The 26,100-nt window shown below is 40.3% G+C and overlaps 1 protein-coding gene across 2 annotated transcripts in view; it reads left to right on the top strand.

Moving 5' to 3' along the window:
• STAC (SH3 and cysteine rich domain) overlaps window positions 1-26,100 on the top strand; it is a 73,193-nt gene that overhangs the window by 20,314 nt on the left and 26,779 nt on the right. Inside the window, exons 2-3 of one of the 2 annotated variants that reach the window (XM_008493159.1) lie at window positions 3,805-4,081; window positions 25,250-25,350. In XM_008493159.1, the coding sequence (XP_008491381.1) occupies window positions 3,805-4,081; window positions 25,250-25,350 (378 nt within the window). The remainder of the gene's footprint in view (window positions 1-3,804; window positions 4,082-25,249; window positions 25,351-26,100) is intronic. The other variant, XM_008493160.1, reaches the window with a different exon arrangement.

Here is a 26,100-nt window from a genome sequence, read left to right as displayed (position 1 = left end):
AGGGGAAAAAAAAAAAAAAAAAAAATTAATCAAGCTCTGAGGTTGAGCTATTGCACTTATCTCTACCCTGCCTGCAGGGTTAGTATGAGCAGTCACCCAAAGTCTGTGTGGCTGATAAAATGCTTCTAACTAAAGACAAGCTTCTTTCCCTGATTCTAATTTCAAACCAAAATAACAGCCTGGACTTCATATCAAGGGTTTATATAAGTGTCAATGTTGCAAAGTCTTGTGATGTTATCACAAGTCTAGAAAAACTAGAAAACTAGAAAAACTCTTGTGCTTGAGGGAATTTTATTTTTATTTATACAAAATCTAATATGTAGCCTTCTTGAAGAGAAGAAAATGTGAAAGGCTTAGGAGATTTATCCAAAATATTATTCTTAAGCCTTTTTTTGTGCTGGGTTTAGGTTTGCTTTTTTTCTATCTCAATACATAATTTTTCACTGAAGTCTTGAAATAAGTATTGAGTGCAGAAGAGCCATTGTCACAGTTTTTTCCAGTTCGGTAGTGTTTCTTCCTTAGATTTAGGTTTGGACATGTTCTTTTTGCAGAAAGAACATATAAATAGTAAAAATTGCTTATTTTCCTCTCTATTGAAATATCATGCCTCAGGTGAATGCTATAGCAGCTCTATTAGGAGCCAGTGGCATCACAAATGCATTAAATCAGTTTGCAGCAAGTCAAAATCAGCCATGTATTACACGCAAATACATAATTACACTTGAAATCTTACAGCAAAAGGGAAGGGCTAGGGCATAGCAAACTTGAAAATGAAGAGATAGTTGTATATAAAGGAAGAGATGCTCACTTGATTGTAGCATAATAATCACTCAAGCTTTTATAGTTGTATACTTTATACAATCTGTGAGACAACCCTTCCCTGCTTGTGCCAATTTCTGAGTAAACAATCATGTAGCAGTACCTTATTTCAAATTCTCTCATGGGCCTCATATGAGAAAGAAAGGTTGGATCAAAATTTAAAATCTGAGGCCAATTGTTTATTACCCTGTTCAAACAATGACACCTGTGTGGTCTCACTTATGCAAGGTGGTTGTGAAATACTCGGATCTGAGAAGTACTTTTTAGTAGTACCGAGCCAAGTATAATTAGCTGTGCTAAATGCAAAACATTGCCTCTGTTCTGCATCTTTGCATAATCACTCCTGTGCACATAGACTATTTGGGTGATAATAGCAGCAGACTTTCATTGGTGTTTTAGGTATGCAGTGCAAATGAAACATGTAGGTGTCCTCCAGCCTGAATACAAATGAATATAAAATTTGCATTCAGGCAATGACAAGTATGTCCACCTTGTCTGAAATTGTTTAACCATGCTAACACAGGACAGTGCTCAGGGAGTCAGAGAGAGGACTGGTAGCTCATGCTGAGATGCCTGCCAAATCTGTGAATGTAACTTGGTCAACTCATTCTTGAATATGTATTGATTGTTCTGAACATTGTGGTTGGAGATGCACAGGGTATGTACAGTCGCACACTCACCTTAGTGTTATACATGTTTGTACAGGCATAGCCTGAGAGAAAGACTGACCTTCTTTGGACAACTCTTGAGTTTTCTGCTTGGTGGGGGAAAGGCTGCTAGCACATCCCTTAACTGGAGAATGACCGTGCACAGGAGGAAGGGATAAGAGTACTAAATGCAGAGAACTTTAAAATATGTGACATATGTAGTCCAAAACTAGCAGGACAGTTGTTTCATGATAAAACACATACTGTATTGCACAGTTTAGTCTTCTTTCTGTGACAGAAGCTGTGTTTTGAAATTTAATTAACTTCATGTGGCACTGTAGAAATGGATGGCAAATCAATAATGAATGCCATTTCAATCACCTTGCAGTGTTGTAATTCTCTGGGTTTTGCTACACTAATTAGGTCTGACTTCAGTGAGAAGCTTTTCATGAGCAAGGGGATGAGTTATTGCTGAGTTCCTGGAAGTCGCTGGGGAGATGAAGTAATCTCAGTATTGGGTAACCTCAGTGATTTCAAGAGCCAGTGACTCAACATCCAAGCAGAAGAACATTTTTGTTGGTGCAGTTGTACTGTGAGTTTTGGGTTCAGCTAGTTCATGACTTAAGCTTCAGCTGAAAGAGCTTCAGAAACTGCTCTTACTTCATAATGGCATTTAATGACTTAATTGCTCTTATTTACACAATCCCCTAGCAACTGAGTTTCCTGCAAACAGGTGAGTATTTCCCTTGTTTGGATTCAGGGCTCCTCCTCTGAATCTAGAGAGAGTTGTGGACAAGAGTCACACACCTGGGATGGGCCCCTTGTTCTGACACCTTCCTACTCCCAAAGTCACTGTGGAGAGTTCAGGGGGCAGATGCAATTTGTTTTCATATAGTAAACCCAAACAGTGTTAACTGGAGGCAACTCCTCTTTGCATGGACTTTGGGAGTTGATTGTGAAATGTGAGAAAGAGAGCTGGGGTGGTTGGAGTGTCTCCATTCTCCAAGAACAAGCTGCTTGTGTCTGAAGCTTCCTCTAGGATGTCCTGAGGCTCTTATCCAACAGTATGTTTTCAGCTGCACCAATGGATGGATCAGGAATAGCATCTAGGGAGAGCAAGTGTTCTGAGGCCATTAAGTCAGTGTGACAGACCAATGCCATGTTTTTTGAGAAAGTATGTGAACTCCTTCCCTTTATATTAGTGTGAATTATGATTCCCCAGCATCATTGCCTCTAACATAAACAGTTTCTAGTATAAACCATTCCTGCTGGTTACCACAGGCAGCCTGAGCAGCATAGAACATTTCAGTTGTTACATCACGTTCGCCCAGAGAATTGCAGCAGTGATTGAAACGTTTTTGCAGTGGTTGGAATAATGCAGAGTGAAAGGTGATACAGGGATGTTACACTTCAGAGACAGCAAACATGAAATGGATGCAGAGCTGGCTTTCCTTTTTCCTGGGCTCTACAGTGGGCTCCTGGGAGTTGATGTACCAGCAAATTTGTGTAGCTGCTATTCTGACAGCTCCTGCACCCTCACCTAGCACCCTTCTCAGGCTTATGTAGAATTTGAGGGGGGAGAGTGAGAGGAATTCCAATAGGGTACAAGAAAGACACTTTACAGGTAAAGAGTTTGAGTTAACAAATTTAAGTTAATGATTTCTTATTTTGGTGTTTAGTAGTCTGATAATCAATACACAGTACAATATACAAGAATGTATGTGAATGTGTGTTAATTGCTACTGACTAATGTGTCAACTATCAGTTAATATCCTTAGGCTTCTTTTCTTTAAAAAAATAAAACAAGAATTCCTCAGGCAAAATCTGATATAAATCCTGTTTCTGCTAAATTCAAGAAATTTAAATCTATTAAATTTATTTACTGAATTCACTTCTCTTGTACTGCAATGTAACAGGTGTTCCTGAAATGGCTTTACAGGCTGCTGAAGGACCGTTCAAGGATGAATAATACTCTAAATTTTGTCATGCTTGAATACAAAGGATGTAGTGTCCAGTGTGGACAACTCTCTGCTGTATCTCCTTGCTGTCATAGCTGGAAAAAAACAAACCCAATAGAAGTGTTCAGTAGAGCTATCAAGTTTAGTATCAAGTGCCTATCAGAAAGAATATGTAGAGTAGCTAATTTTCTGATTGGAATCTGTCCTCTTTGCTCTGAAATCACTGGTTAAATTCTGAAGTAAATTTTATTGTTCAGGTGGTTCAAGGTCTGCCCATAGCTCTAAAGTTTGCTTGCCAACAGCATACCACAAAATCAGGAGTCTTGCCTTGTAGTTGAAGAGGAAAAGGCAGTAATTATAACTTGGCTTATTTGTTGCAGCTGCAGAAACTGAAACGATCGCTCTCCTTCAAGACCAAAAGTTTGCGGAGTAAAAGTGCAGACAACTTCTTCCAGAGGACTAATAGTGACGTGAAACTGCAAGTAGACTTGATGCCTGAGGTGAGCACAAGCACTGGGCAGCTCCCCAGTTCAGAGAGCCAAGCATCCTCCCCCACCAAAACCCAGCAGCTGTCAGAAAACAACAAGACTCACATCTTCCAGGAGCACATCTTCAAAAAACCCACCTTCTGCGATGTCTGCAACCACATGATTGTTGGTAAGAAACAATTTCTTAAACCTGTGTGGGTGTCTTGTGCTAAAACTTGTAGTGTGACCTTTCCATAGCTTCTATGAGCCCAGATATCTACTTGAGAAAATTAATGCAAATATATCTGCCATAGGCTAATACAAGTTCCACATTTGTTGACATCTCTTGCCTCTTAGACACGTACTGTTAATGCAAATCACAGGCGAAGGTTTCAGCTAGAGTCTAAATCCTCTCTCATTCAGGTTATATTGAGCACCAAGCAAAACTCTGTTATATGTTACACTAGAAAAAAGCAGAAAACTCTCTTGTAAATCTGTATCTGCTACCCTTACTCTTTTCCACGGCAGCAATTCTGACACCATTGCACCCTGTGTCTGCCCTCACACTGCAGTGCTCCCAGTTCCCATTGACTGTGGTGACCATGCCTACCACCTCCTCCAGCTGCCTCACATCTCCCTTAAGTGACAACGGGGCAAGAAGTGGAACCTGCTGGGTAGTAGGCTCTGAGCTCCTTGTGAGTGTATGTTGGCTGTCTAGGACACATTGTTTTGGGTTAACAGAACAAGTAACAGCTGAATTTGCAGTGCAGACTTTCTTGGAATTCTTCTACCTGGCCCCTGATACTCACAAAAACTCACAGAAATTTTATACCTTCAAAAGACTGCACTGACTTATCTCGGAGACTGTTCACAGGTATACAAGTTACTATCAGGGACTGACTGACTGACTGACAGACAGCCATAGAGTACAAAGCTAATAATTTATTATTCTCTTCAGTGAGCAGAGAACAACTCCATACCAAGTCCGACTTGTAAGGTAATTTTCAGGGCAGTGTGGAAGCCTTAAAAGCCAGCCTTCATGCTGTGGATTAGCTATGGGACTCTGCAAGGAGTAGTCAGGGAAGAAGTGGTGGCTGGAGATGTTGAACATGCATGGTCACCACTGTGGAAAGCTGCAGGGGCTGCTGTTCAGAAGTCTGACCCTAGAAATTCATGTTGTTGTGGTTAGCTTGTTATGCACAGGATTTGGTCTCCTTACTACTTAACATTAAGTTGTCCTAGCACAGTAGATCAGGAATAAATCCAGTGACACTACCAGTGTGAAAGTGAATGGCAGAATTTCCAGACTTTTAGGCAGAGCAAGGAGTAAAGTACAGGTGTAGCTTCATGTAGAAGTAGTGCATGTCTTGGAGTAAAACCTTTTGCCTGCAATTTGCCTAGTATACTGCAAGAAACTCATGTTCCTTGGCATGGAAGTCACTGCCTTTCAGGTAAATATGTGGTAAATTCTTTAAAGATAGCGATAGAGTTGCTCAGCCTTTTTCAGAGAATGTACTTCCTTTTCCACATGAAGACAGTCAGTGTCCCCCACTTGTGTGGGGAACTCATGTTCTTTGGAAAAGGCATCTGTCTGCAGAACATTAAATCTGATGCAAGACAATCCTGTTTCTATAAATCAAAGAGTTAAACACGAGGCCTCCCTTCATCATCTCTGTACCGCAGCTCTACTGAATCCAGGGAAAGAGGAATTCTTATCACAGATTGTTGGCACTATTTTCCAGTCTTTTAAAGTTTTTTCTACTTTAAGTGGTATAGAAAAGGTCAAAGGGAGAAAGAGTTTAGGCATCATTATCAGGGAAGGTCATAATCCAGAGACTGAAAGTAAGTCTGGAAGATAGGCAGTTAATTGAATCAAGTAGATGTATTGGAAGCAAGCCCAGATCTTTTCTCCTTCTCTAATGTGGATGGACATTCTATCAAAGCTTAGTCTCAGAAATATAAACTGCAAATATAAGTCCTTTGCATTTCTGGCAGCTTCTCATGAAGTTGTATGAGGATTAGTATCATTGTGAATCTTCACACCTCAGCAATACTGTTTCAAAACAGTGCTGGTCAAGCTGTATTATTACTGACAGCAGACCTTGCAGGGAGTAACTCCAGTTAATAAACACCCATGCCCTTCTCCTTTGCTGGGCTATCTGTGTCTTGCCTGGGATAACAAAGTCCTAAAGCATAGCTATAAGCTTCAGAACATCAGCTTTAACCCCACCTGCCTCCTAAACTTTCTGTTCTTTTTACTCCTCTGAGGGCAACACTTTTCTGTTCTGTATCTTAGCCACTTCATTAGAGAAAGAAGCCCCTTTCATAGTTGCTGAAGAAGCAAATGGGGCTGCTTTTGTCAGGTGAATTGCTCTGACCTTCTCCAGCTCATCTTTGCTTGGCGGTATGACAGAAAAGGTGTTAAGAGTTTTACTTTATCATGCCCTAGAGTCTAGGTACCCTGATTCTCACAGACAGATGTCTACTCTGTTCCCATAATACTTTCTCTTTGATCCTTACTGCAGTCCTTCCTCGTTTTGCTGTATTGCATTTTAAGCAGCATGAGCTGGATGTAACTGTTTGCAGCTTAATTGCTCCATATAAGTTGTGTGACTGTTGGTTATGGGGATGGTGAGGCAAAATGGGCAGATTTTCAGGAAATAATGTCAAGTCTGCTTCCAAAAGTAGAGAAAAAACTAATTAACTTCTGTGCAGAAACTCTGAATTTACACTTGCAACTTGGAGCCTATTTGTCCTCTATTTGCATTTTTCACAGGCAGTAACATTTGAGAGTAATGAGTCTATGGCTTTAAATTCCTTATTGATGAGAGTAAAGACAGAGACAGATAGATGTTTTGAAGACTAGGGGAAAGAGTCCAGGAAAATCCCGACTTGACTTTAGATGGTTTCAATTTTGCCACCAAGAATGACTCCAGGTTCACCTTAAATGGCTCTCTGATCTATGGAATAAGCAGCTCTGTTTGGCAGAGGGTGGCATGATGAACTGTGCATAGCATCAGTGTGCAGTACGCACTTCAGTAGCGTGGCAGAATCTGTCTGTAGCTTCAGAATGAAGAGGACACTGAGAGCTGAGGCAGCAGGCTCCCTGTGCTGCTCTTTTCACAGAAAAGTTACAGCAAAGGAACATGAAACATTATTCTCCCCCAAAAAAACAAAAAACAAAAAACCCCAAACAAACAAACAAAAAAAAAACCAAAACCCAAACAAAACAAAAACATGCATCATCTCTTTGTTTCGTAGACACTAAGAGCCAAATGTTGGCTCTGGGATACAGCATGTGTGGCTGTTTGTTCATTTGACAGAAGTGCAGTCATGAGACAAAGGCCAAATGCATGTAACTGGTTTCATTATTCAGAGGAAGATGTTTACTAGGATCAGTACAATGCAAACGTAGCCATTCACATGCTTGCCGTGCATCTCAGAGGGCAGTGCAACAACGTAATAAAAAACCCTGTGTTTATTGGTTTGATTTAAAAAAAAAAAAATTATTAACAGAGTGTTTCATGCCTCACATTAAAGACAGGAGTTGAACAGTTCCTAGTAACTGTACTAGACCAGGGCTGAAGGTCCACCTCAGCAAACAGAAGAAAATTTTGATTTAGAAGTAGTAGTTTTCTGCCAAATTAAATAAGGGAGAAAATTTTACATTCAAGGTAGTTCTGAGGATCCATTTCATGTTAATGGGGCTTTCTAGCAGGATCAAATACTCAAATACAATTGAGAGTTCTAACACTTAAGTCAACAGTGATAATTCACATAATTTCAGAGCAGGAGCATTTTGGAGCAAACTCTACTTCCTTCTGCCCCTCTCTGTTCTGCCACTCTGAGCTCCAAGCATTGGTTAGTTTAGGACTGAGTATTTGGTTCCATGCTGGGTTGGTTACATATTTTCCTAGATATATCCACCCATGGACATCCTCTCACAGTAAGACTTTAGAAACCCATTCATGTGCAGTTCTTACCGATACTATTTGTCACTATTTTCATATCTAGCTGCAACAAGAGAAAATTTTGAAAATCAAAGTATGTTCTGGAATATATCACTAGACTGTTATTTAAAAGACACTGGCTTGGGGTTTTTTTACATGACATGAATAGAAAATCAAGTCAGTAAACCTCTGAGTTTATCTAGTGCTATCTACCATCTTCTGTGTTTAACAAGAATGTGGTGAGCTTTGGCAGTCTCCAGTAGGGGGAGACAAGACTGGCTGGCACCAGAAAAGATAAAAAATATTAAATTAATGTTGCATCAGGTTTGAGTCTTAAACTGTACTGATCACTACCAAGTTCTTGCTCTTCTTCAGTCTCTGATGTGTCATCAGTCATTTCTGTGATACTTTACTCTTGAAGAAAACATGATGTCAGTACTCTACTCTTGAAAAACATTGTGTATTTTTAAAAAAAGCTCCATCTGTAGACTTCTCAACATTTTACTCATTTGCAGTTCATTTCCTGTGCTGACTCACATGGAAAAAATGTTATTTTCCACAAATTGCAAGCATATTATATTCAATTAATATATTACCATCTGAGTCAAATATAAGTGGTGCAGCAGAAAAGTAAGCCACTTTGCTTTTAAAAATAGATGACTTTAATGTCAGACTTTTAGAGCTGTGTTTTAAGGACATAGCTGCTCATTTATAACACTGTTTTACTAGTTTCATTCCATGTTTAACCTGAACTCTGATACAGAAGTTTGACCAACTGTTTTAATGACGTACATATTGGGGTATTTTTGCCTGAAAAGCAAAGCCTGCAAAGTCCAGTAATACTCAAAACCAGGTCTTTCTGGATGATGCCATCACTGGCTTAGGTACCTGAGATATATATATAAATATATATATATATATATATATGCCTTTACAGTTGGTCTCAGGGCATACCCAAGGATCAAGTTCCTGGTTTGGATTCAGGTTCTCCAAACCCTTGCAGCTATGGAGTACACAGTACCTGTTTCCTCAGGGAATTAACTAGGTTACAGTCTGAGAAACCTGTAGAAAACAAACAAGTAAGCAAAAAGATAAAACCAATAATAAACAATTAGCACAGTTTACATCCAGTCTACTAATCAGCAGTGCTGAAACAGTGAAATTATCCTATCCCTTCAGTACTGACCCACTCCTACCACAGTCTGTTCTGCTTTTGTCAATCATTCAGGAGTTTCAAGCAACAAATTGCTATGAGTAATTCTTTTTGGGCACGTCTTTTAAAAACAGTGCTGCTGTGGCTACTAGAACATCCTCCATAAAGCTATGCTCAAAGTTGATAAATTGGTCCAGCTTTTCAAATGAAGGAATGAAGGAGAGAGAGAGATCTGGAATGGACCTATGATCCCCCATTTTTATAGTTGCTACATCTGAACCTCTTCTCTTAGACTATCAGTACATGCAACCAATAACTAATGGAAGAACTCCATAATTTGAGGAAGTGTTTTTATATCTGTAATTCATGCAGATGGTTATTAAATACACTAAAATTTTAAACACTCTCTTATAGAGTGATTTCTGCCTCCAGTCTGAGTCATGAAGAATGTTCTTGAATTTTTAAGCTTGCTGCATCACTCCATTAAGTAGGCAGCCTGGTTTGATCCAAGCCTGACTTTATTCACTATCATCCAGGTAGACGAGGAGGTGATAAGCAGTCACAGGCTGATCACCAGTGCTTGGCAGGCTAGGCAAAAAGGAAATCTTCTGGGAAGCATGACTGTAACTGAAGCTATGTTTCCAGGGTGATAGTAGTTTGGAGGACTCCCCCAGAGCTTTTGGGGCTCTTTTGTTTTGTTTGCTTGTTTTAAAAAATGCTATTTTACTTACTGAGTTTTTTCTGGAAGACCAAAGGAAAGAATAACATTGTTATATTATTCATTCAGTGTTCACCCTATCCTCCACTTGTCCCAGTCTCTCTAGCATCTCTCAGCCCAGATAACCATAGGGGAAGAGCTTCATATTGCCACTGCATCAACAGTGGAGTTAAGCCCTGTGGAGAAGGGTAATGAGCTGCTGGGGGGGGAGAAAATGCCCCTGAAGGAGCTTGTGGAGGAGCTTTGTCTCCAGCTCTCCAACAGGATTGTGCAGTCACAGCTGAGCCTTCCCAGATCTACTTTTCAGGTGGTAGACTTTAATACAGTGTAATATATTGTGTGTATGGGTGTGAATGCTCACTCTTATTAATACAAAGAAGGCAAAGGTTTTCCCTCTGGAAAAGAAATTTTCAACAGCAGCTGGATCCAGCCTCCTTAGGTTTTGACTGTAAGGGAAAGGGGCAGCTATGTAACCTTGTTGGTGATTGGCATAAGGTGCTATTATGTTATTAAATGCTAAAGTTTCTGTCTCTCCGTCCTTCCCTCCAGTAAATCCACTCTTGGATTTTGGAGACAAATTCTTGCTGCAATTGTTGCTGATGGGCTCTGAGCTCTTGAGCACTTGTGAGAATTGGTGTGAGTGAGAATTACAAGTTCTCTCTCATCTGCTTTGCTAGGGTTTAGAGGAAACAAAAAAGCATTTTTTTAATGCACATCTACAAAAAAAGAAAAGATGCACAATAATAATTTTAACATATCTACTAGCTTGAAGTTGACCTGGCTTCTTCTATGATCTCTTTCTTGAGTTACTAACTCTTCATAAGCATAGACCTTTGTAGTGAAATGAGGCAACCAGGTGCCACTAATTGCCAGGGAGTGGGCATGAGCTTTTGTCAAGCCCACCTGTGCCTAATTAGGGTGGGCCCCCACTGCGCATGAGCAGGACCTGGGGGCCAGCCCTAATTAGGCACAGGTGGGCTTGACACAAGCTCATGCTCACTCCCTGGCAATTAGTGGCACCTGGTTGCCTCATTTCACTACAGACCTTCCCATTTGTGAGAGGACCCCTGTTAAGAAGAGCTAAACAGAAGCCTTCTGTAAAATTGAAACTTAAGCACTACATTAATCTGTTATGATCTAGTCATCTAGACTCTGCAAAATTTCCAGAAAGTGGAAATTTTGTCTACTGTAATACTATAAAGTGGGGAGGAAAAGATAAAAAGAGGTAGAAATACACAATATACATAGTTTAGGTGTGCTCCACCATTATATTTCCTATTATCAATAAACATGACAAAAAAGTATCCCATTCATAGAAACCCACATTTGTAAAACTGCTACAGAGGGCCCCACATTATCCCTGCATTAAATTAATCTTTTTCTGTGGTAATAAAGAGCTAAACATCCTTTAAGACAAGTATTGAAAAGCAAATATTCAGTATGTTTATCCTCTGGGAGGGCTTCCTCCTCTGAGATGAGGCAAGAACGTTATCAGTAAATTGGATAATCAGAAACTGCTTAGCTGAGGAAAGAGGGTGGAAATATATTTTAAATTCTAATTTGTCCTTGAACAGCATCAAGCATGTTTTACATTTGTAACTAGATAATTTCAAGCTTACTGCAATTTGGGGGAAATAGCTATTAATATGACACTGCAATTAATCCTCAGTGAAAAAAAGACTTTAAAGCTGAAGATCAATATTTTCTGCCAACTAGATGGAAAAAAATAACATTATCTGGTACATCTACATTTAGTATTTTTTGACCAAAACCTACATTGCAAAACACCAAACTTCCTACTCAGCAGTGGCCATTGCTCTTGAGACCAGTCCTAATGAAGAACACAATGGTAAGCTTAAGGTTTGTTAAAGACCTAAGGGTAAAGCAGAATGCAAGATTATTTTTTTGTTATGTCCCACTATGTACTTTTCCTGAGCTCATGTGGGACATCGGGTGTTTTCAGATAAGCAAATTAAATGCATCTTCTTTGAAGCTGACCTTCTAGTAAAAACATTATTTTTCTACTCAGTCTTTTTCTACCAGAGTATCACTGTTATGTGGATAATTACATTGCCACATAGCTGACAAATCGTCATCTAGAAAGGAAATTATTAGGAGCTTCACCTTACTGTGAGCTGCAGAAGCCATAAAATGAGGCAATTAGCAGAAATGCTTTTGCAAGAAAGGAACATTGCTATCGTGTAGAGTAAAATTTTCTGCCCATGGTTGCTTGTCTTTAATGTAGTAGGGTGTCTCTGAGAGCAATTATCCTTACAGCTCACACGGACCATTGCGTGCTCTTTCCCTTTAGTAATATAAATGCAAATAAATGCAACTTGAACAATTATCTGCTCTAAACTGCCTAGATTCTAGTTTTCTGAATGCATGCAATCTATAACTTTTTTTCCTTTGGCATAAGTTGTATCTTACATGCTGAAGGATACCGCACATGCACAGATCACCTTCCTGACTTGTTTTGCATTTGAAAATTGTGATTGCATTGTAGTTTGCTTTAGAACATTCACAGAATGATTTTGAAAATCTTGAAATATTTTATTTGGACCATTAGATTATTTTCTGCTTAATAGAAGGGCTGGAAGCAAGAAATTTAAAAAAAAAAAAAAAAAAAAAAAAGGTGACTATGCCTTCTTCCACCCACTCCCCACAACAACTGAACAATTATAGTTTTCCAGACAAGGGAGGAAATAGGACATGGATGGTACAATAATGAACTACAAAGTTACAGTCAGTATGGCCCTGATTGTCTTCTTTGGGAATTACAAAGGAAAAATCTGTAGATATGATGTATGTGAAGATACCTCCAAATGAGCGTAGGGTGGATTGATCAGGGAACTTGAATTTGCAGTGCTTATATGGCCTGTTTTTCTATCTGTACTCAGAAGTGTAGGAATCTCCTGTATCTCCAGATCTAAGGCACATGAAACTTTCCAGACAAACTTCTTGTTGCCCCACATGTTTTTCTGTGAAGCATAGGGATGGAGTTTTAGCACTGCTGGTTGTTTACAGAGCTCCATCATCGATGAGTTTGAAATGAGAGGCTGCAGATAGCATTTTGTTCCCTAGCTTTGCCTTCCTCTTTAAGCCCTGGCACAGAATATTGGCATCATCAGGGGTTCATCTGCACATCTGTTTACATCTGCAAGGTGAGATGTTTTACAGCTATGGAGAGGTTAAACCAAGGTGCTTGAACAGTTTTGCTAGATCTACTCCCCCAGCATAGATGAACATGGGAGTTTATTTTCAATTAATAGCATCTGGGTGGAATAAACAGACACTGAGTATTACAGGTCTCAAATGTCACCAGAAGGGAGGACATAGGATGGCTTCTCTGGGAGATCAGCAGACGAGCGATATCCTCTGATGAGAAGCTGTTTTCTGTAACAAGCTGATGACATGCTCTGGCAGACTGAACTGCTTAGTGGTGTTCTCCAGGGGCACCAAACTCTTCAGTAGCTGAAACAGATTTTTCTCAAGAGCAACAGAAAGTTCAGCACTTGAGATGTTGATGGGTTTCAGGTGCATGTCTCACAGAGGGTCTTTCAAAATGACCCATGGGAAATTCAGGCAGTTTCATAACCAAAGAATTAGAAACTATACTGAGCTCTTGTCAAGAGTGAGATGGCACAAATGCCAATGTGGAAAGGATCTGGATACCATGATGTGTTGAGTAATCAGTGATGTTACAGCTTCTACCCTACTTATTCTTTCTCACACTTCCTCCCTGTCAGCACTTCATTCCCTAAGTTTTCCCTTCCCTGCATGGAGGTCACTCTTGGCATGGTAAGGTCGGGCAGAAAGTCAGGTCAGTTTCTGCTATGGTGCTGCTTGCAGTTACCTGTCACAGGCACCACTGGTCTAGTTCTTTGGTCATACTCTGGCTTCCTCATCCCCAGGATCTTCCCCCATTTCTCATACATCTCCCTGAGCCAGGATCTTCACCTTCTTTCTCGGCTCCTGTTCTTCTTCCCAAGACTTCTTCATTTCAGGAACCCATCTCTTGGTACCAGCTCTTCTTTCTGGAAACTAAGCTTCCAGTTCTTCCTGTCTAAATAGTGTACATGTAAAAGAACAGCACATGATCAGCCTCTTAACTAGTGGCTCAGACTCCTGAATCCTTATTAGCTGGAGGATTTGGGATGCAGCACTTCTATTTAGTCATAGTGTTACCAAAATTTCCAAACAGCCTGTACTGGTTACAGCTAGCAAAAAGCAGGCTTCTTTCTGAGAGTTTAGGAGTTCAGTCTCAGACATTTACCCAGTGCACATACACATGGTTATCTGCTCTCAGTTTTTCAGCTATTTTTTGCCTGTAACAGTTTCTAAATCTGAACATGTATATTGACCCAGCTCTCTGTTAGTGAGATCCTGCTATGTACCAGTGCTTTCTAATGCATCAATCTGGTTTTTTTTAATACCTCTCACGTCCCCATTCCCCCCCAGGTCATGCCTTCAGTGAGTTTCCATCAGCAGGTCCTGTTGTAGTGGAAATTACCTTGCTAAGAGCAAGGTTATCTGATGGATTTGGCTAGATTTTTTTATAAGCTATATCACTCTGCAGGCTAGATAAGTGTAGCTACCAAACTTCTTGCTACTTCTTCCTTATCTCTAATAGTGGTAACACAATTATGGTCAATATTTTGGTTAAGGCTTTTGGGCAAGAAACCATGTAGTCATGAATGTGCAAGCCACCTGTGTAGATGAGAAAAGCTATTGCCTGAGTTAGCTTGGCTTGTTCCTGCTTGAATCCAGGCTGAACTGAGCAAATGCAAACTCTAACCATGGTCAGTTTGAGTGATACATTTAAATATTCCAGTTGATAGAAAAAAAAATCCTAGAAAGCAGATGTGAATTTTTCTTGTATTTTTGTTTAATGATTAAAATATTTAGAAAGAAAGTAAAATTTTAGCTTGAAGTTCAGATATTTTCACGTCCCTGACTAGCCCGCAGCTAATACTCTTTTTGCATTGCTGAGCTGCAGAAACTTGTGTATAATCATTTGACAAAAGTTTTTTCTCTTCCTTTGAACAATAATTGATCCCACACAGAAGTGTACTTGGAGGTGTGCTTTAAGCCAGCACTGCTATGTGTCAAGTGCTAAATTCTCTCAGGCTGTAACAATGAAGGTTGAGATTAGCCCTTTGAGCAGACAACAGTGGTAAACAAAAGTGTTTTGCTGCCCAACCTGTGTGATTTCACTCAAATTATAAATTTTCTACTTGGGTTGAAATGTGTAACTCAAATGTTTTTCCACATTTACCATTTCATTTTTTTGTTTTCAAAACCATGGAAACGCTTTGTTATAAAATGTGATTGTAAAGCATTCTGATTGACTCTGGAAATAACTTCTCATAAAACTCATCCTACCAAACTGATATAACTGCCCATTTACTTACAGTAAATCATCTCTAATCTGAGTACATGGTGCTGTCATTTAAACTTGGAGCTTCTGATGAAATCCTCTTCATCTATATGTAATCAAGGGAAGAAATGGCTTCAGGGCAGAAGCTTGTCCATGGCCCAATTTTTGATCATGCACTGGAGTTTAGGTGGAGACACGTGTAGTTATCTTCTGTTCCACTTTCCACCTCCATCACTGGCTACTGTGGAATGGGCCAAAGAGGGATGGAGAGGAACTGTGTCCATCATAAATCACGTGTCAGTGTTTCATGTGTGAGGTCCATCCATCACTGCAGGCGCTGCCAGTCAATCTGTATTAAGACAGACCAGGAGCAAGGCTGAGAGGTTGTAGTGCTAAGGGATTGTTTTTGCTGCAGGAGGAAAGAGCCAAAAATCCTCAGTAAGTCTGAAACAGCAGAAAGCCAGAGAGCAACTGGCTATTTATGTATCCAGCTTTTTTTTTAATTAAACCTCTAACAGTCCTAATTGATTGTCCTAATCTTCTGGCATGTAGCAGCATCTCATTGTAAGACCATTGATGACAGATCTCTGTAACCAACAGGCAATGTTTAAAATCCATTAGCAAAGCAGAGAGAATATTGAATCCCTGTCTGAGAGCAGACCATTTTTTTTTGTTCTGTAACTGTTTTCCCACATCTTCAGCATGCCCAAAGCACTGCTCTTCCCTTTGTAGTATAGTTTTTGTTCAGATACTGTTTTTCTGCTTTCCATCCCCTCTGTAGTGGTACAAGACCATTGAAAGATCAAGGTTTCAGCACATAGAAGTGGCTCTACAAAATTCAATTGTTTTTTCAAAGTGTCTCAAAACACACACAAAAAGGCTAGAACTGGATGTACTTTCACTTCAACACATGGAAGAGCATGGGTACCTTCCAGAGCATGAGCTTTCCAACATGGACATTTTGTTTGACTTGCATCGTTATCATTCAAGAAGAGCTTCTGAACATATTATGTTTACTAATATTATTGAGGCCATTATCAGACACTGATATCTGTTTTTTCTTCTTTGGGACACGACATCAGGCTTAATTTTCCCATCTTCCCTGTGCAGCTCTGGTACTATCATCACCTCTGGAGCAGTTCAGTATCAACTCCCATAGGCAAGTCTATACCTATGTTCTTTGTCTGTACCTTTGTCTATACCTTTGATCTGTTTTCCTCCTCAGCATAGCAACTCAGTGTAAAGATCTACAAACACAGGCTCAGCAGTCTAGAAAATGGTCTAGAAAAGTAGGTGTTGTGACAACGGTGTCAGGTTTTTTAGAGGAAATAACATTATATCTGATTTATTGTGTTTGGGTTTTAGAGGACTGAGGCTTGTCTTTTGATAATAGTTAGCTGTTAGTTTATTTATCATGACATCTCAGCATCTTAATTAAGATTTAAATGACCAAAAACCTGAGATGAGATGATATTTTTGGAAGTATGGGGGTGGATATTTCCTTTCAGGGACAGATATTTACAGCAAAGCTGCTGAATATGTGAAAAGAGCATTGTTAAAAAAACCAAAAACCCAGCAACTCCTGTGGCCAAATTTTTCAGCACAAGGCAATGAGTTTAATTCTTTTCTGATCAGCAGAGAATGAGAATGAGAAGCATTTTTTCACAAAAACACACGAAAGGCCTACTTGCATTTTAAGTCACATTGTTCCTGAAACACAGAATAAAAGGTGTGACAACACTGGAAGTTCTTTATCAAGGAGTTACAGACTTGATTTACAAGAAGAATAAAGTTGTCTCCTCTTGCAGGTCCATATGATTTAAAACAATGAAGTTAAAAAGGACTTGATTTTAGCAGGGATATTTTTCTTCTCTGTAACAGCCTTGAAGAAAAACCTGACTATAACTGCTTCATTTTTTTTCCCAACATGTTGTTACTAAAGAAAACTATATCACTAGGAAGTCAGTTCTAATTTTATGCACTGTTTTGTAGCCTGCCTACATACAAGGCAACTTTTCTTGCTGCTTAAGCATTGGATATTGTTCTGTTTGAAACTGGGTGGAGCAGGCACTCAAAGAAATCCATACATCTCAGTGACATGTAACCCAAAATTTATTAAGTTGGTGGGACAAGTACCATGGCTGGATATCAAGTCCTATTCTACACAATGTAAATATATGAGTCCCAGCTTCTCCCCACACTCCATTTCATTTAGACAGAAAGTAGGTGGACTCAGGGGAATGGGACATTCCAGCCAGTCAAGATTTCAGGTCCAGAGCTGGGAGCTTGGTTCCACATGCAGGGGTTTCTCCTTTTGCTCTCACATGTTTTTGGATGTCCCTGTATAGTGCACCCTGTCCCAAGAACTTAGTGATGCAGCCTATCCACAACTCTGCACATTTTGAACTGGCAGATTTAACTAAAAAACCAAAACAAAACACACAAAAACCCCTAACTAAAGAGTAAAACCTTTTAAGTAAAACCCATGGTGCTGTTATTCATGAAAAATTGCCAAAATAGGATTTTTGTCTAGTTTTCTCTGTGTGTTTCAAACTTTTTCATCCCACATCTGCTATTCATGCACAAAGTACCTTTGTCACAGTGTTCAAATGAGTGTAGGTTATCTAAGCATGTCAAAAGAGAAGGATACCTGTGAAGTGCAATTTCATCTCCTTGAAAAAGTGAAATTTGTCTTTTTGCATCATTAAAATAAAAATGTCAAGAGCTGCCAATAATACATTTATCTGTGGGCCAGTTAGGAACAATCCACAGCAGATAATAGAACTATTATATCTTCTTTTTATTACTTTTTTGAACAACCCATTCAGTCCTGTATTTAGCAATTGCAAGTGCATTGGGAGGATTGTTCATAATACTGATAATCTTATGTGAAGTGAGTATTTGTGTATCTCCCAACACACCTGGCAACTGTCCCATCATCAACTTGAATTATCAGTCAGGCATCAGAGGGCAATTACTTCCAGCTGTTGGCCATCTAGGGTGGCTGATCTATGGTTTGCCTGATGACAAGCAGGGGATCTACACCTCTGTTCTCTCTATGATGGGAGTTCCAGCATCAGCTGAGAAAAAGAAGCAGGAGGGTACCAGGTATTAGGGCAGAGAAAGGGAGAAGTTTCCAAGGTGGTAGAAGGTACTCAAGGAGGCTGAAAGGGGTGCCCAGCTGAACCCTACAAACTTAATGGTTTGGGGATATTAGGTTTAAGATTTTTCAATTAGAAGGTGTGGATGGCATTCTCTGATCTACCCAGAGGTCTTGACTGAGGCAGAGAAGGGAAAGGAGGAAGGCAAATGCTTGTCCAGCAGCAGCAGCCAGATACAGGAGCAGGAAGCAGTCATAGAGGAATTTTTAAAAATAGTTTCAACATCAAAACTTTTAAACAAAAACAATTAATGCAAAATGAAGAAGGGGTGAGAGAAGAGGTGGTGCAGAGGCTTGGGGATGACTGCAGGGGCACCAGTGCCATCTCAGGGACTTTTCTTTCTCATTCTAAGGTGACATCCTATACCCTTCACTGTTACAAAACAATCCCAGATTGCTTGAAATTCTCCATTTCCCATAAATTCTGGCATGGAGACAGCTTTCTGGTGACAATTGCAAATGCACTTGGGGAGAAAGGGGCACGGCACTCATTATTTTTATCAGCCTCCCACAGCAGAAGTTGAAGTTCTATGGAAAATATGTAATTTTAAATTTATTTATTTATGAAAGCTTTAAATCAAAACAAATTGTGACTAGCATGTTCCTCTCAGCTGGAACAGTAAAACACAGTGGCTGGGTCACAGTTGGATTAGCTGGAGGTGACAGTCTGTCTGTGTCTCTTTCGCTTCTTTCTTTTATAGACCTGAATCTTTTTATTCTCTTTTTTCTTTTTTTTCCCACTTACAGTCAACATAACATTATGTTGTTACCAACATTTGCACTTTTCTTCTGAATTCTCCAGGCTGTAGGGCTTGTTCTCCCTCTCTAGCTATTAATCTTAATGTTGAGTCTTGAAACAAGGGGCGATAAGCATCAGCCAACAGTGCTGTGGCCGTAGCTGGGCTGGCCAAGAGGATGATAAAGGTTCCCTTTGCCTGTGTGTGACAAACATAGTTCTCATTTGCATTCCTCAAGATAAATGTCACTTTCCTGAAATGTTGTTACTTTTTTAAAAGAGACAGTCATAAAGATTTGGAATTAAATTCTGCCCTGTCTTCTCTGTTTCTTTCTGCCTCCAAATCTTTCCAGTCACCTATATGGAGGTGTTCTGTTTCAATTTAGTCTTTCTGCAGTAAAGACTGGGATTTACAGAAGTGATGCAGTGTGTCCTTTTAGTAGTAGGGTCAGATTGTTAGAACAGTTTAAAATTCAATTTTCCATGAATGTTCTGGAAAACCTAGGCCACTGTTTTAGATATTCAAATGGGAGCTGACCTAATTGTGGAGTATTTCTAGCAAGGTGTTATTAAACATGACCTGCTTCTCAAAACAATGCATTTTTCCAGTGCTGGGTGTCTGGATGAATTAGCTGATATCTGAAGAAAATGACTGTGGCAGAACCTCATCTGTAAGTTTATTTAAGAGCTACCTAGATACCCTGACATGAAATTTCCTCATTTTCTGCCAGTCAGACACAATTTCCTTTTTTCAGTTTTGGTTTTTTCATTTGCAAAAGGACTACCAGCCTTTACAGACTGTGAGATAATGAATAGATATGTTAATATCTAGGACACAGAGGACATATTTGCAAATGTGTATGTGTGTGGTCTTTTCCTATATGAATTTCACTGCTTTATTGACAGGTATGTTTATGGGCACTAGAAGTCAGCTAAACATGTACAATACTATCCAGTCTAAACCCTCACTATTAGGAGCTTGCAGTTTTTACAATTTAAGTACCAGCATCTGGGCCAAATGTTGCAGTATCAGTGACAACCTGAACAGTTTTACCCATTCGTCCCCAAAATAGGAGCCATCCCATCCGAGTTTTGGCTCAAGTGCTCATAGAATCATAGAATCATAGAATTGGCTGGGTTGGAAGGGACCTCAGAGATCATCAAGTCCAACCCTTGAACCACTGCCACTGCAGTTACCAGACCATGGCACTGAGTGCCACATCCAGTCTCTTTTTAAATATCTCCAGGGATGGAGAATCCACTACTTCCCTGGGCAGCCCATTCCAATGCCTGATCACCCTCTCAGTAAAGAAATTCTTTCTAATATCCAACCTAAACCTCCCCTGGCACAACTTGAGACCGTGCCCTCTTGTCTTGCTTGTCATATTGTAAGGCATAAAGAAGCAAAGACAGTGAGGCCATTGGAAAGTCCATGATGCTATTAATCACTTTGCATATGGAATTACATGTAAATTGTACTCCAGATGTGATGCCTAAGGACACACACTGATGGACTAAAGTGAAAAAGAAATATTGAATAGAGCTGTTCATTGAACACTGTCCTACCTGTTCAGTGAATAGTGTGCCTTGAATAAAAATAGTGACAATCACATCCCTAAATTGTAATCAAAAAGGGATTGAGCAGAACCTTTGTTCTGGCATGCCCAGCATTTAACAGTCTGATTAACTAACCTTTTTAAGGGTCTTTGGAGAAGAGGGTGTGAGGAATCATTATTTTTGAAGGTAATAAGAGTCTAGTCTTTTAGTCTACTCCCCCTTTGAACAAAAACCAGAAGTAATCAGCATACTCCATATTCAGCTTAATTGCTAAGCCACCACAAATTGAAATGAATTGAGGTGGGCTGAGACATTTCAGTGAGTGCTTTATACCAGTAGCATCCAGCTGTGCTTCAGGGTTGGCATAGGGGAGTATCTGTTAATGACAACAAATAGCAGGCTGCAATCAGGCTGGCAGCTCCTTAGGGGGCAGGAAACAAACAAGAGAGTAATGGTCAGGCTTGCAGGTCATCAGAGTGTGTTCAGTAGAAGTTTTCCAGGAGAGCATTTTAGGCTTCAATGCTTCTGCAGTAATACTGCCCCTCCCAGAGACTGCTGTGGCCATCTCAAATGTGAACTCTCTTCATTCTTTTCCCCTTCCCCATAGTTGTGTCTACAGAAAGATTAACCCAGAGGGAATAAGCACAGCAGACAGGCTTTCAGCTTGAAACAAGTCCAGGTACTCTATGACAGATAAGTGAAATTCCCCGAAATAATCCACCCATTTGTGATAGTGTTGTTGTTATCATAGAATCATAGCATGCCAGGTTGGAAGGGACCTCGAGGATTATTGCTTTTCTTATTTTATTATCATAATTTTTCACATTTAATCATTAATGTCACCTATTTTTCTGCTATTTAATGTATGTTAAGGCCAACTTCCTAACTTGCTCATGCTCTCTGGGGGAATTTTTTGTCAATAATGTTTCAATACATATCCTGTACCACTACTTTAGGCATAAAGACATACCTCTTTAATACCAGCATGACTGTAACACTCTCACCATAGTCTCTCAGCTTTACACAGTTTGTTTGCAAGATGTGTTCTGCCTGTTTTTTCCCTACTTCAGACTACCAGGGTGCCTTCCAAATCCAGCCCTATGCAGGCTGAGGAGTCAACAAGCTTGGTTATATGGGAGGCCAAAAATTGATGCAATGGGTCGAACCCTGATCTCATTTAGACCTGTATCAAATGTGCATCTGTTTTTCTGTATAACATGATCTGGGGCTGTGCCTCAGTTCTGATTCTCATGAACCTTTTACTCAGGTACATAGCCAATATGTAGTTGTCTAACCTTTGGCATGAAATTTTGAAATAGTTTAGCCATGACTCTCTAAGGAGGTTTGATTTAGTTTGATACAGACTGGAAACTGCAGAAGAAGGAACTATCCTGGGGAAAAAAGAAAATGAGTCTTGTAGAAATGCCATTTTCAGAGCTTGAATTATAGCAGTTGAGTGTAAATACAGAATAAATGCTTCTTCTTTAAGCCCTATAGTTATACCTCAGTGGGAAGCAAGGAGGTACATTCAAATTATTTCCAAGCTGTGTAGTCCCACAGTAAACCAAGAAGTTAGAAGTGACAATGAATTAAACATTGAAGCTTTGGGGAGTTATAAGGAATTTCATTTTGATTTACAAAGACTTGTAGAGTCAAGTGTGTTACTGAAATGCTTTTCCTCTCTTTAAATGCACTACTTACCTACCCATAAGTAACAAATGGCACTCAGCAACAGAAATATAGTGCTTCTCTTTTATAATTAATTGTCTTACTGATTTTTGCATGAGCACAGATTTCTGTTCTCAAAAAGTTGGGTTTTGATTTTTGAAAGAAGTGCAGAAACTTTGTATTCATTTTGTACCTCACTTGGATGCTCGGTTATATTAACAAATGTGTATATTCTGCAATCATATGGTTACACTTAGAATCATAGAATCATAGAATAGGCTGGGTTGGAAGGGACCTCAGAGATCATCAAGTCCAACCCTTGATCAACTACCGCCACAGTCACTAGACTATGGCACTGAGTGCCATATCGAGTCGCTTTTTAAATGTCTCCAGGGATGAAGAGTCCACCACCTCCCCAGGCAGCCCGTTCCAATGTCTGATCACCTTTTCCGTGAAAAAATTCTTTCTAATATCCAATCTGAACTTCCCCCGGCACAATTTAAGACCGTGCCCTCTTGTCTTTTTGAGAGTTGCCTGGGAAAAGAGACCAACCCCCCACTGGCTACACCCTCCTTTCAGGTAGTTATAGAGAGCAATGAGGTCTCCCCTGAGCCTCCTCTTCTTCAGGCTGAACAGCCCCAGCTCCCTCAGCCTCTCCTCATAGGATCTGTGTTCGAGTCCCTTCACCAGCCTGGTTGCCCTCCTTTGGACCTGCTCGAGGACCTCAATATCCTTCTTGAACTGAGGGGCCCAGAACTGGACACAGGACTCGAGGTGTGGCCTTACCAGGGCTGAGTATAGGGGCAGAATCACCTCCTTGGACCTGTTGGCCACGCTGTTCCTGATCCAGGCCAGGATGCCATTGGCCTTCTTGGCCACCTGGGCACACTGCTGGCTCATGTTCAGCTTCCTGTCAATCCAGACTCCCAGGTCCCTCTCTGTCTGGCTGCTCTCCAACCACTCTGTCCCCAGCCTGTAACGCTGCATGGGGTTGTTGTGGCCAAAGTGCAGGACTTTTTAAGGGCCAATACCCACCTTTCAGTGTTAGCACTAAAGTGGCTGGAAGCCAGTAGAAAAGACTGAAACTGATGGCCTTTTCAGCTGAATCTCAGAGGTAACTTGATAAAGCAGGTAACATTACAGACCAGTGTGAGAGGAGAATTAGACCCAGTGTAAGTGCTAACACTGAATAAGTGTTGTACAAGAAAAGTATGATGTCATTTTTCTTTCTTTTTTTCTTTCTTTTGTTCTAACATTTAAATATAATTTTAAAATGTGGAGGAAGTCCTTTTTTCTCCCTTCACTAGCTGTTGACCATCAGGAAGGGTAATTCAGCATTTCATCTTCCTAAATAAAAGAACGAAGTTGCAGACATCAGTATTGGTTTGAGCATATGTTATTGAAAAGCAAATATAAGTGAAAAAATTCTCATAGCACAGTAGCCCAAGTACAACCACACAGAAAAAAAACCACAACACAGCAAGGTGGTCTTCTGGTGAATCCTATTTTTACTGGTTAAAATACCCAGGAATGGGACTAGATCTCTGTATGTACTCGAGCAGCAAGGCACAGTGCATCAGCTCATCCCAGAGGGGCCAGGAAGGCAAGAGGAGGGGAGCAGCTGCTGACCACCCCCACCCCCTCTTTATAGGAATCCCCAGGGTACACTCCATGCTCAACCCTATTCACTCCCCATCTCTACAACAGTCTCAGTAGGAAGGTGGGGAGGATGTTGGTTCACTGTCCTACAAGAAACACACTGGTGAAACGTCTGAGCCTGGCTCACTGCAGCTGCCCCAGCCTCCTCCAGTCTGCCTCTGTCTGACTTGAAAGTAGCCACTTCAGAGACCTCATCCCCTGAAGGCAGTCCTGTCAAGGCTCAGGTTTTGTCACTGACTTGATGAGCCCTTCCTCCCCTGCAGTGCTTCTTTCAGACATAGCACTTCACTGAATGAAGTCAGCAGAGCATACATGGTATTAACTTACCACATAACCAAGAGCTAGATGAGTACTTTCAGATTCAAGATTCTTCAGACTAATTTTTATCATGTCTGACTAGTGGGGGCTGGTTAAAATGTCAAGAGGTTTTAGGTTGGGTTTTTTGTTGTTTTTATTTTCCACCTTGCTTCTTTTTTACTCTTACATAGATGGCAATGAACTGACATGTTTGCTCCTTCCATTTATCCAGTCCCATAGGGATAAAAGTCTTGCTGAAGTTTAACTGTTTCTGCATAGTTTAGGAAGCCTTATGGCTTTATGAATAAGGGTGACTGTTTCTGCCTAGAAGTGAACAGACTCGACTGTCATCTAGAAGCAGATCCACATTTGAAGTTAATGCAGACCTACTGTTTCCCCAGTGGGAGAAGTCTGCTTCTGTAAGGCAAAGTTCTTCCTGGAGCTCCCCTACCTGAAATGTTGAACTTTTCAGTGTGAAAGAGAGCAAGGTGCAACCAATGGCATCCTCATTGTCTCACTCAGGGACAGGCAAGAAGCCCTTCCTGCACCCTCTGAACACTGGCCCACGGAGGAGAGAGCAGCAGTCCTTGGGCAAATGAGTGGGCAATGGTAAGGGAGCTGGATTAGACCCCTGGAACTGCCTCTCACCCACAAAACCTGGCCCTCCACTGATGGCCTGGCTCCCCAGGGTGGCTTCAGAGCCTGGATGCTTCTTTAGTAGCTCCCTCAGCCATGCACAGCTCTCACGCCAAGCCCTTTCTAAATAGAAAAGGATTTTGCTTGATGTTCACGATACAGAGAGATCACTGATAAGACTGTCACACAACAGAACATAATTCAATAGATATCTAAAGGCAGCAATAGCCTAGGAAAAATCCTGGGGAACAAATGCCTAAAGAGGAGTGACTGTAAGGAAAATACATTTATAAATGTATATAAAAAAAAGTAAGCTGGGTGAAGAACACTGTCAATATTCCCTCTACTGCAACTGACCTCCCCATCAGTTCTTTCAGGTCGTTTGTTAAGTGCATGGAAACTATTGATTTTTGTCTAATGAAATAATATCTGTGCATTTCACAGGCACAAATGCTAAGCATGGACTACGCTGCAAGGCTTGTAAGATGAGCATCCACCACAAGTGTGCAGACAGCATTGGGCAGCAGCGTTGCATGGGCAAGCTGGTAAGTGGCAGCTGGGGAGAGCAGATGTGGAAGGAGGCAAATCCTTGTGCTGGAACCACTTGCTTTTTGTTTCTGACTCCCTAGATGGCATTTGCCTGGTGCATTAACAGAACTCACACCAGGTGACTTTACTGAGGTAGGAAAAGTCAAGCCAGGTAAATGTTATCCATTTGGGAAATTACTACTACTCAAAAACATGAACAGAAATGAAACACAAATCTGGTCTGCTTAGCGGCTGCGAAAAGGGTCACACAATCCAAATTTACCTAAATGTCAGATTTACTTCCCTTAATTTAAACTGTGCTTGCTGTAGTAAATCTCTCAAAGAACACTATAAATTCGTCAAAATATTTCACTGGAGTTTAGCAAATAAAAAATCCTTCACAACTATGTTTTATTGTTTTTTTCCACTATTAGGGCTTGATGAAAAAACATAATTTATATTAAAAATAGAACCAAAGCATATTTCACAGTGAGACACAACAGTTTGAAGCAATCTCTGCAGGAGTGACAGGGAGACCTGCTCATGTATGGACACAAAACCTTAGTGCTCAGGTTACCTTCTGAGCAACAAATTCTCAGTACTGCTTACTTTTTGAAAAAGAACTTGACAAAACAACCATTCAGAATATGAAAACTAGATACATGTGTACATGTGTTTCATATGTTCTCAGATTCTTGCAACATGAAGGTACCTGAGTCAAATATAAGCTAAAACCAGACAGTGTTAAATGATTAAAAAAAATATAT

Source organism: Calypte anna, chromosome 2, assembly GCF_003957555.1.
Source record: "Calypte anna isolate BGI_N300 chromosome 2, bCalAnn1_v1.p, whole genome shotgun sequence".
Classification (NCBI taxonomy): Eukaryota; Metazoa; Chordata; class Aves; order Apodiformes; family Trochilidae; genus Calypte; species Calypte anna.
This window is presented reverse-complemented; position numbering and strand designations above follow the sequence as displayed.